This window comes from Acanthaster planci, linkage group LG05, assembly GCF_054643075.1.
Source record: "Acanthaster planci isolate LZ-2023a linkage group LG05, COTS_SCS, whole genome shotgun sequence".
NCBI classification, from domain to species: Eukaryota; Metazoa; Echinodermata; class Asteroidea; order Valvatida; family Acanthasteridae; genus Acanthaster; species Acanthaster planci.
The window spans coordinates 20,708,184-20,720,434 of NC_141781.1; the positions used below are offsets into that span (position 1 = coordinate 20,708,184).

General features: G+C 44.4%; 1 protein-coding gene across 7 annotated transcripts in view; it reads right to left on the minus strand.

Moving 5' to 3' along the window:
* Positions 1–11,289, minus strand: part of scaper (S-phase cyclin A associated protein in the ER) — a 101,496-nt gene extending 90,207 nt beyond the window's left edge. For 3 of the 7 annotated variants that reach the window (XM_087137074.1, XM_087137072.1, XM_087137073.1), the window contains exons 1-8: positions 10,887–11,289; positions 6,254–6,380; positions 4,955–5,307; positions 4,592–4,692; positions 4,224–4,295; positions 2,464–2,562; positions 1,188–1,334; positions 33–247 (exon numbers count right to left, since the gene is read on the minus strand). In XM_087137074.1, coding sequence (XP_086993200.1) covers positions 33–247; positions 1,188–1,334; positions 2,464–2,562; positions 4,224–4,295; positions 4,592–4,692; positions 4,955–5,307; positions 6,254–6,380; positions 10,887–11,180 — 1,408 coding nt within the window. In that variant the 5' untranslated portion in view covers positions 11,181–11,289. The remainder of the gene's footprint in view (positions 1–32; positions 248–1,187; positions 1,335–2,463; positions 2,563–4,223; positions 4,296–4,591; positions 4,693–4,954; positions 5,308–6,253; positions 6,381–10,886) is intronic. The other 4 variants (XM_022243970.2, XM_022243969.2, XM_087137075.1 and 1 more) reach the window with 3 other exon arrangements.
* Positions 11,290–12,251: the final 962 nt, after the last annotated feature.

Sequence of the window (12,251 nt, forward strand, 5' to 3'; positions counted from 1 at the left end):
TGATATCAGACAAGGCAATCAATACAACTCACCTTCCACCGTATTTAGTGCTCCGTTCACAGTGAGCACGTCCGGTGTTCCGTTATCCGTCTTTCCCTCCACCGTCCGTTTCTCGTCCGCTGGTTTCGCATCGGCCGTTTTCACCGCTGGCACCTTGGCGATGGGCTTGGCGGTGTGACCCTTGACCCTGTCGGCCCAACTGGCCACGGCCACGGTCTCCGCTGGCACTGGTGGTAACGGCACGGGGCTGCAGCGGTTGGGAGAGGCAACGATGAAATGAGCATCACCTGCTACCCTATCAGCGACATCACTGGGAAAAAGGAGTCCTCAGAAAAAGCACCTTGCCAATCCCAGTGAGTACACTATACGCACAAGAGCAAAACGGCTACCGCATTTGAAAGTTGAAAGCTGTGCGACTCGTTACCTTTCAGAGTCTAGTCTTTTATACAATGCCTCATCAGGGAGCTCATAAACCTATCTAATCTTGAAAAAATTTCCCTCTTTTGTGCCATGCTGGATGAGGTACAGTACCGCATGTACTCACCGATAAATAAAATACTCACTCCATAAAATTTTGATTTCCGCAAGGGTTTACATCATCTGAAATGGCCCTGCAATAATTTTTCATCTCCTAAATGTGTTGATTCACTGCAAAATTTAGTGTAAGTTCAGCGTGAAATTCAGTGAAAAATTCACTGCGTGGTGCTTGCACACTTGACATGATCGAGGTCGATTTCACGGCAGTACTTAGTCTTGGTTCCAGAACGTTCTTAGCTGTGTCCCCTAGCAAAAACAGAGCGCCACGCGGCGCATACAGTGTCAGTTACAATGTAGCTTGTCGATAGAGGGCGTTTTCTTCCATGAACAATTTCAGTGTCACATCCATGATCACATCCATCTCGCGGCTGGTACGCGTCAAAAGAGGGCACTGCCACGGATGTGGTGCATGCAACATGCACTGCACTGACTGTTCGGATAAGTCAGATAAGTCGTATTACGGTACATGCATAAGATTACATAATACATATTACGGTAACACATAGGTGTGTCAAAATTGTCATTTGGCGGAAATTTTAGGGACGAAATTGGAATTCCTAGCGTTAAATATTTTCCAGTCCTTTTGATTACATAAAAACTCCTTGATTCTTTTTGCAAGGATTACGGATTCCTGGGGGTGGGCCCCTCACCTGTTCCTGGCTTTGGCAGCTTCCTGCCCACTGAAGTTCAGACTCCGATTGATGGGGCTCGGGGTGTCCCGCCCCTCCGGGGTGGGGCTATTGATGAGGCCACGCCCGGGCGAGGTCTTCCGTACCTCCCAGGCCAGAGAGTTGGGCCTGAAAGGGACAGGAAATGAAGCCGAGTAAAGCTGTGTCTGAATCAACTGGCTATGGCTGGAGTAACACATGTGCCTATGGGAAGAGGCTGCAGCCACCAGTTACATGTAGTGGCTTTCATTCGTGCATGTGTCATTTCAGCCATAGCCATTGTTTCTGGATGTGGACAAGCCTTGAACGAGAAATTGGTCACTTGAGTTTGCAATACTCACTCAAGGAAAATGGTATTTGTTACTGGTGAGTAAAACAAGTTAAATCAAACAAAGCATTATAAATGTGAAAAGAAGTAATAATGTGGACTCAAATAGTTCCTACTGTCAACAGCTCGCATCTTTTCCATCGAGTGAACTATCTTGTCTTTGAAAATGTCTTCAAGTTCGAATAAAGTGACAAGAACATGAGAAAAAAAACAGCAGCTTGGGAATTGAGAGAACATAACGCACCAATAGCAGTCTTTTGATGAGCGAAAACAAAACACGAGAGAAGAAGAAAGTCATTGCTGGCCCAAAATTTGTTGCAAAATTTAAACGAGGAACAAAAAAGCCTCATCAAAAAAGTACTCTGGACTGGTACACTGTAACCATTCTAATTAATCCCAGAGCATTTGAGCATGTTTGCATTTCCTACAGCAGGCAAAGCCACTGTACAACACTGTTGTCGTCACAGAGACCATTACAAGATGGAAACAAGATCACTAGTCTTTATTCAAGCCGCAACATCTTAAGTGAACTGCAACAAAAGTACTCCTTTGTCATTGTTCACCCCTGTTACCTGTTGCTTTGTGGCCTTGTGTCTGGTATTCCAATGGTCTTGACTACAACGCTGCTTATAAAGTGACTGTGCAATTCCCACATCTGATTTCAATTTTTTTGTTTTTAGCTGATTTCATTGGGAAACTCAAAAAATTCAGTGCTTTTTCAGTTTAATTATACTTCGCAAAGCGTCTACAAGACTTTCTTGACATCGAACTAGAATTGAGCCCAAAGGTTTCAAAGGTGCTTGACACTTTTCAGGACAAATACTGGTACTACTCGCTAAGGCCTATCAGAAAGCGATGGTTATCTATGGCCCTCAAAAAAAGAACTACACCCCTGCAGCGGGTAGATTGCAGAGGGGAGGCAAAACGCACCGGCGAGGCATGGCGGCCCTACTGTCCGGGGGCCAGCTGGGGGTTCGGTGCTTGGCCGGTGAGGACGACTTCCGCACCTCCCACACAATAGACGTGGGCCTGAGTTGTCCCCGCCCATTGTGTGGTGGAGGTGGTGGTGGTGGTGGTGGTAGAAACAGGTGGCGGATGTTTATGGAGTTAGTGTGCCCGACGGTGGCGGCAACGCAGCCAAAACACACACGATGGACAGTCATTGGAAGGCAGAGACAGAGCGAGAAATAGAGAGGGGGAAAGGGACGGAGAGAAAGAAGACGAGAAAGGGTGAAAGCAGTAACAGTATCAACAAACAGGAGGGGCGATATGAGCTGACAATCTACAAGTCCAAGTCTGTGCAAAACTTGTGTGGACAAAACGCGACGCACCATTCTAAAACCAGGCCCGTGTTGGTTAATTCTGATGTTTGTCAAATTTCCTCTCTCCAATTGCTTCACTTTTAAACCTCAATACACCCTCGAAGCTGAAACATTTTGCTAGCAGCAAACTTTGGTACCGACAGGTACTGAAAGTTGTGCAAATCTGCATTGTTTTCCGCTTACTATTCTCTAGCCTGGCTTTGGAACGGTGGGTCAAAAATTTGACTTTATCCTTTGGGCCAGGGACAGGAGTACCAATTTTGTATTACAAATCACAAATAAGCTAACCCAAACCTGATCGGAAGGGCCAAAGCTATTTGGATATCATTTGATGACTCTCAGTGTACAAGTAATAAGGTTAAACACTGGTTCCTTCATCCACCCACTGCATACATATATCAGCTGCTACATGCAAAAGTGCACATCGTGTGAACATGCAGACTGGGTTTTGGATTGTAAGCTCATACCAAGTAACATTTTGAGCGCATCAACCATAATAAAAACTCGATTCAAAAAGGCAGTAAACATTAATAGTTAGCCATTCACAAACACTGTAAACTGAACCAGCACACACACACAAAATGAACATAGTTTCTGACGTCTAACAAGCGGGGTGAACTTTGTGGAACACTATTACACGTACATGTAGTCAGTACGAGTAGGTGTTAACGGTAATTGGACGGCCTAACATCAAAACCAAAAACAGAAACAGAGGAAAACTTGTAAATATTATTGAGAATACTGGTGAAGTAACGCACACATACATGTGCATGACAAAACTGGTTTCTGGAAATGGGTCACATTTGCAAGAAAGTAGCACAGGTGTTTACACAAACACCTGACAAATCTTTTTTTTTTCTTTCTTTTGCGGGGGGACGGATTGGGCTCGTTGCTGCGGAGGCACAGCAAAGCACTTTTTCGTTTTACGGCATTAATATGCATGCATTTGTAGGCTAAGAGAAATTGCATTCTGTTGCCAAAAGGGGGAGAGCAGAGCAAATGCACTTTAAGCATCTTTTTGTTTTTTTTAAAGACTGTACACAAGTGGCAAAAAAGCTTGCACGGTGATCAACTCGTACACGGGCTCGGACATGCATGTTATTTCTATGTACATGCAAGCAACTGACATGCACTCTACTTTGTTCATAGTAGGAGAAAAGCGATCAATGCGTATCTGTCGGAGTTGTGTCCATCACAAGTCCATCGCAAGTCGGGTCGCAAGTCTGAGCCCAAGTTCGGGGAATTGCCTGAGTGGGAAATACTGCTTAGCGAATTTAGATATATGTGCAAAGCAACAAGCAGCTGCGTAACCGGCCGAGACTGTACACACTGCATGGCATTTGTCGTCGGTAGCCTGTTTTCACTTACATGTACGTGTGGCATTTATTGTCCCGGCAACTGGCACAATGCGGAGCTCCACGGCTCCCACAAAAGTGGCCCCTGGTTGCAAGTAACAGAAGACAAAACAACGGCAACAGATATGCCTTTGTCAGAGTTCAATCAAACAGCTTGTGATGTGGCTTCAGACTGGACGACCTGTGGTGGACTTGCGATGACTTTTTAAACAACTTGTGAGGGCAGAACTACAAAACCCTAGTGTGCACAGTATTCTGCAACAGTTCTGCAGTAGTAAGAGAAAAAAACGGCTGCTGGTGTCGGTTAGTATCAAACGACAATCCCAAACCGTACTGTCACTGCAACCAGGCAGAGAAGAACAGGGCAGACCTCAGACATACCTGTTCTCAATGTCGCACTTCTCGAAGTCCTTCTGGACGTTGATGCGTTTGATGAGGGACTCAAAGTCGTGGGTGGCCCGCTTGAGTATCATGATAACTTCCTGTTGGGACAAAGTGGTCAATCAAGGCAACTCATGACCTCTGACACTTGACTTTCCGTGTTTTTTTTTCCAAATTTCACACAGTACACGTAGCTCAGAAGCTGCAGATACAGGTAATGTAACTTAATAATACAAAGAAGACAGACCATCTGCTTCCTTGCTTGTGATTTAGGGTCCAAGAAAACCTTATCACCTGTTGAGTCCCGAGCAATGCGTCCAGTATCCCGGTTCATAACTTAATGGCTGTGGTGCAACACTGTACCTTGCATTCCACGATGCTCTCGTCCGCTTCACACGTCTGGTAGATCTCGTCCACCGCCCGCTGCAGGTTGTCGAAGAGGAACGCCCAGTAGCGGGCCCGCAGGTCCACCTTCTTGGCCGCGGCCGCAGCGGCTGCCGTGCCGGAGTTACCAGGCGCAGCAGTCTTGCGGTCGGGCTTCGAGGCCTCGGCGACCTGCGGGGGGTCTCTGGGGCTGTCCCTGGGGCTGTCGCGTGGGCTGTCGATGCCCTTCTTGCGGGGGGCGGCAGCGATGGCGCCAGCCCGCGGCGTCAGGCACGCGCTGCGGGTGCTGGCACTGCTTCTGGCTTTGGGTTTCCGGCGCCTTTCGGGCTTACCTGAAAACCACCACATTATAATTGCCAACAGTCAGTCATTTGATATTAAGCTTTTGCATGTGAACTACAAGTACGTATAAGTTTACACTTGCTTCAAATTGCAGGTGGTGATTACCACTAGGTTTCTATCAAGAAAGACTTGTGAGGGTTTGGCATAGAAAGCTATGAATGGGCAAAAGACTGTGAAACGCCTGTAGGTCTCTCTTAAATCTCGTCACCTCCCACAGATCAACAGGTGCATCAGCATTTTGGACATTAAAGTTTCATAACGCTGCACTGCATGTCAAATGCATACAGATGGATCAACACGCACGCGTATACAGAATATTTGCACACCGTAATCTTCCTCCAAAGATCGGTGCCCTATGAGAGAGATCTCTTGGAATGATTTTTTACACCAATCAAGCATGCCACTTTCAAGAAGTGACGCAAAAAAAGAGAGCAGGGGGCCTACACTTTGGAGGGTAGAATGATGCGGGTTTTGACTTTCATTATCTGTTAAATGCTCACCTACATGTACATGTGCATGGACTCTTTCCGTGAACCTCCGAGGATGAATTAAATTTACAGCCAGTGAAACAAGTCCATACATGTAGGTTACTAACAATAGCTTACAATGTTGAGGGCATTATGGGCTGGTCGGTGGGAAGGTGTAATACGAAGTGTACATGTATAGGTACATGTACATGCCTACAATTGCTTACAAGTGTACAGGAGGGCAGAGTAATAAACAGGCAGATATTTCTTAGCCGTTTACATGTATCCTTTATCGGTACTTGTCAAAAAAAGTGGATCAGAGTGGTACGTGCAACACACTATGCCTCTGAATCCAGACATACATGTATGATTTGCAAAAACTGTGGCTTTTCTCCCCCCGCGTGGAGGACACAAAATCTAAATTCCGTTCTGGGCCTGTCACATGCCGCACCGAGTGGCAATTCCTCACCGTCATTGTCACTGTCGTCGCTGTAGTCCACGGGTACGTTCCAGGTGACAAGGTTGCGCGCCTGCCTCCCTTCCTCGCTGACGATGCGCCGCACTTTGTCGTAGCTCTGGGAACGTGTGTAGGATGCCTGCAACCATACAAGAGAAGTTACTTTTTGTCAAGGCATGCAGAGACAAAGTGGCTCTCGGTTCAAAGAACGTATTTTAATTAAGATGGAAAGCTTGCGGTAAGCACCAGGCAATATCTCTTTTTGAGTCTGTATGGTTCTGATAAGAACCGGAGAGGCTCAACGTTTCGGACAGTGTGCTCTGTCCGTCGTCAGGAGACTGAAGAGATGCCGACAGGGAGTGGGGCTTATACGCTGGTTGGAGGTACTGGTTCAGTCTCCTGAGTTCACTGTCCGAAACGTTGAGCCTCTCCGGTTCTTATCAGAGCCATACAGACTCAAAAAGAGATATTGCATGGTGCTTACCGCAAGCTTTCCATCTTAGTCGTCTGTCACCATGAATAGCTTGAAATCCCATCTGTATTTTAATTACCAAATAACGAAACAAAAAATGTATTCACCTCCATAATGCAATGTCACAGTCAAGTGCTAGTTTGCTGTCACTGCAAAATGTTGCGGAAAACGTTATCTAGGCAGTACGTGCACAAGTACTGTGTACATGTATCTCTGACAGACAACTGCTTGGACTTTGAAATGCTGCACAGTAGCTGCCAACATGTAAACCTACACGTGGCGATTCAAGGTTTCCAAGGTGGTTTTTTTGGGGGTCATCATTTATGCACAACCATATCTGAATCTCCCAAGAACGGACACGTGGTGACTGCACGTACGAGGCTCATGGATGCAAAGCTGGCATGTGGACATGTAGGAAAGTCTTCAACTTCTCCACCTGACAGAGTTGCAGCGACGTGAACGTACTGTACATGTGTGTACATGTAGTGGTACTGTTCATGTATAGATCTGCACAAAGTGTTGGCTTGTCTACTGATCTGTTCAACTGTGACGATCGAAAACAAACATCCCTGGGCTGGTCTCACTTCCACGTCTCCCCAGATAACAGCTCCATGAGTCAATGGAGATCAAGGTGAAATATAGCTATGACATCACCCATGCTGCACAACAATGGGACAGCACTAACAGTCACGGAGCATGGATTGACTGTTCTGGAAGTTGTGAGACTGTTAACCGATCAGATTGAAGAATTCACCGCTGCTTCAAATTTAGAGTACTTTGCTGCCGATTCCACAAAATAACAGAGACTTCAGAGAAAACTGGGACGTCTCAGTTCTTTCCTAAATTCCAACGAGTAGCTTGGTAAAAGATGTGATGAACGATTGAAATGTGTTACATGTGATGCATGCACACAGCTTCAACATTTTCAAATGGAAGCAACTTGCTGCGCTTAACAGACTGTTGAAATTCCCAGTCACTTCAGAGATTGTAGGTGTACATGTAGAGATCTGACGGCTGTCCACATCACCATGACCATGATGACCAGTGCTGATGGCTGAACATTTACTTCATGCATACTATACAATGTAGCGCTTCTCGGATGCTAGGTACTTGAGTAGTCACATTAACATTACCAATTGTTTGAAACATACGTACAGTCTAACATACAGATGTGTATAAATGGGTCATGCGCCAGCACTCTGTACTTTAATACTCAACAGGTACCACACCTACATGTAGATTCATTTAGTGCTGTAATTGAGCAGGTCTTATCATACACATGTACCAAATGAGCAAACAGAAGATCTAAATCCATTGTCAATATGCACTGCATCAGATATCACAGCCATCTACAAACATGAGAAAAGTAAGCCCGCTGTCTTTTTGAAGGTCAACAGACAACTGAAGGATCCAAACTACAGCATGATCAAACTGATGCAGTGACTTTTGTCAGTTCATTTCAGAAACAAATGAAAGCAGGCAGACTACAGAATGCTTCATACCGGAACATGTACATGTAGGTGCCCTGGAATACACACATGTAAATGTACATGTAGGTGCCCTGGAATACACACATGTACATACTGTTTTGGGCATTGTTTTATTTTTCAAACCAGGGAGATTTTTTTTCCCTGAACAATGTCGATCGGGTCACAACAACAAAGTCAAGACTTGGAAAATCCACCTATCTACATGTATACATGTACATGTACGTGTCATGACAGTAAAATGCACAACGGCAGAAATATGAGAGAAAATGTTTCACATCCATCCAAACATCGGCCTGTCAGCAGGTTAAAACTATGACTTAAAAACAAATGTACCTCAAACTGAGGAATAAATGAATTTCTTTTCAATGAAAATGTAAGCAGTCAGTGTGACAAGGTAGGCCTTCCAGTTGACCGGTACGAATACATGTACACGTACATGAATTTCAGGCAGATGGCCGTAGTTTTTGGTCAAGAATGACATCTAACTTAGGCCTGCTTTAACTTTAATCAGTTATATGGAGTAACTGCAGAATACCCAGCCACACTAAAAAACGACCCCTGGAATGACTGGTTACGTGGGTACAAGGTGAAAATCCCTTGAGAAGAGTGTGACACTTTGACCTGTTCCTGGCTATGAGGTTGATCCTACGGGGTAGGGGGATATTCTGCAACTGAGCTGGTTATACCCTAGCCCAGGTTGGATGTTGTCTTCATTTCATTACGACTGACGTCCAGGGCATAAAAGTTGTGAACAAAACGACCACAACTTGGGTTCTAATTTGTTCTTGGTTCATCTTGTTGAAGAAACTAATTTTTCACGCTTACAACAAGTTCTTTGTGGCCTTATCTTTGCGTCTGGGGGGTTTAGGAATTTCAGAATGAACCATGGACTGCAAAATCGAGGAAAATAAGTTAGAGAAAGCATTACTTTTGTAGACGTAATTCATCCTTTCTTGAGTCTACTTGTAAAGTGCACGCACCCACAGTACAGGAATCTGAGCTGCGTGCACGAACTACAAGTGCGCTATTTCCAGTGAAGGTCTGTTGCTCGCCTGCTACACTGAGGCTGTGACTGGTACTTTAACCTGCCTGCCACCGAGCAGATATAAAAAATACAGTTCCGTTTTTGTCGGATTGGGGGCTTCAGACTGACCATTTAACCCACTATCGGTTACCCCTAAAATGTTCATATTTTGTTCTGCTTTAAATTTCGGTTTATAAACATAAATTTGCAACACAACCTGCTCTTTTATAAGCATAACCTTGGTTAGTGAAGAAGGCTTTGTATATGCAGGGTTCTTGTCCATGTACATGTAGTTGTATGGGAGGAACTTCATCAACAATCTCTCTTTGAAGTGTTGAACATGTTTAATTTGTTTGTAGAGTTCTATTGGTTAAAGATATATACATGTAAATACACAATATTGTAGAGATCCAGTTTTTATTAAAATGAAACAGTAACTTATCTTGATAATTGAAGAATAAAAAGAGGATTACATTGCGGGCATGATGATTGTGATGAACAGGCGAGAGCGATGCTATACTGATCGGGAACACAGTATGCAGAGGCAATACTGGTGTGCGCACGTGCGGTAAGTAGCGATCACGCACAAATCGTTCTGTTGATCGGCCTTTCCTTTTCTACCAGTGGATTTGGTCAGACTTCAGTTCTGCTGGTTCCAGTCAGAACATGTAGTTTTGATTAGTGTGTACGCAGCTTGGAATCTCGTGCGCCAGGTACATGTAGTTGCGCATGCACACCGTACGAACTGCACTCGAGGATGGCTGAAAACAGTCCACAACAATGGCCAGAATTAACGTTACGTCCGACTTTATTTTCCCGTTTTTGTCTTTGGTGGTGATATGTCAAATTGCTTAACCCACCAGCCATGGAGATAAGGACACATAGGAGTTACAGACGTGAACTTGGCTCCTTGGAAAAGGTAGAAATGTTGCAAATTTTAGTTATAAATTGTTCGCCCGATTGTGCACCTCCTGGACTCCCTCCATAACGTAGTAGTCAGGTTGGCAAGGTAGTTCTTTCCTTGCCTTTCACCTCTGTGGTCCCGGGTTCGATTCCCGGCCCGGTCCACATGTGGATTGGGTTTTCAGTCCCTACCTGACTCCGTGGGTTTTACCTAGAACATTCCTCTGGGGTTTTCCTCCCACCTCTAAAACTGCAACTGCTTCTTACTGTCTCCTCTTTACTGATGTTGGTGAATATGGGTCATTTGGCGGCTGCCCGAGGCGCCCTTGTATGCCATCGGCTCAACTATATTCATTGTTCCATGCTTAATGTCTTCATTGAACAGCGCATTTGAACATATATCTATATGAAATTTGCGCTTTATAAATGAATAAATTATTATTACGGTAAGGGAGTCCACCTGGGCCTCTGAACTTCCAAAATTATTTTTTTATGCCTTAGTACTAGGCCTACTAGCCTAGGCCTAAATGCAAAGAGAAGCTGCCATGTTACGTTAGTCATGATACATGAATATGTGCAACAATGACCAATTTCCTGTTATTTATTGTTAAATGACCATTTTACATTTACGTCAAAGCAATTTGAATTATCAATTAAGGGCATGACATGACATTTTATTATTGAAAACTTTTGTCTTAACCATTTGTTAACAGGTGTTTAATAATGGCAGCTATTGACGAAAGGGAGGCATCTAACCTTTGAATTAAAGGACTTCCCTCGAGGAGTCGAGGGGGCAGAACTGCCCGACTTGCCAGAGTTGCTCCTTTCACGTTCACCGGACATGCCGGACCTACATGTACTTGACATGCTCGACGAATTTCCCCCACCATGCCCACCACCAGCATAGGCATGGCCGTGCCCGGGAGAAAATGGAGGCTTCGAACTCATCCTGTCATGCCTGTTCCCAGTTGTAGAGTCTCCTTCGCTAGCCCCATTTCCGAACCTCTGCTTCGCCCCGTTACTGCTCCGTCTTCTCCGACTGTCACTCATCCCACTCCTTGTCTAGGGTCCTCAAAAAATTACAGTAAACGATGAAATAATATGTTAACAAAACTCGGCATGCCCTGTTCACGCTTTCACTACACTACACGCCAGACGTAAACATGACATTGTCATGGAGCTTTTACCGAGGCCTTCTCTGATTGGCTTATTCTGGCGAACTGACAGGAATTGCTCGACAAAAGCCAATAAGATCTTTCGTTGTTTAATCTTTCAGTTTATTTCGCTCCTGGCGCAATTTTTACAATACAAGTGGCAGCTAATTGATTAACTCAACTGAATAATATTTGTTCTTTTACGAAAGGATTAAATTTTACTTATACATACACAAAACACGAAGAAAAATTTAAATTTGTTGTTCAGTGTGTAAATACATGTATCACCTTTCCAAATCGATGCAAGAGTTTTGCAAAGTTGTCGAAATATTGGTGGCGCTCTATTTTGCGACCAGTTGCGACCCCACTTTGGCCGTTTTCCAATACTCGACTTCGTCTCCGTCGCAGCCTTCATATAGGAAACCAATCTCCGATTGTGGGCCTGAAGCGTATAACTTAAATTGAAATGCTGTAATATTTGGCTCTTTTGCATCTTACTTGATCTTTTGTGGCATTATCAGACTTACTATTGCGCTTACAAACTCAAAGTCTGGAAGTAAAAAACAGGTGAACCTGCGACGGAGCCCAAGTCGAGTATTCGAAAACGGCCTATGATATCTGGTTGCAACCAAGAAATAATTAGCGCCCGCACTTTTATTGTGCCAGCTTGGAACTAAATGAATTTCAAAAACCAAACAAAGCCCAACATTTTCTTTTGGTCCCTGTCAGCAAAACAACAAACATGTTCTTTTTGTCTTCCTAAAACAGTTCTTGAATTTCTTTCTAGATTTTTCAAAGCAAATGAGTTTGACAGCTAAAATCGATTCAAATAAATTCCAGTTTGGCAATGCACTAGTGAGGTCTTGTACATGCGTAGCGCCTCTTAAGTTAGGTGGCTGCAAATTGCATGAAACAATCTAACAGAAAGGATACAAAAAAAGCCAACCAGAAACAGAATGACCAAACA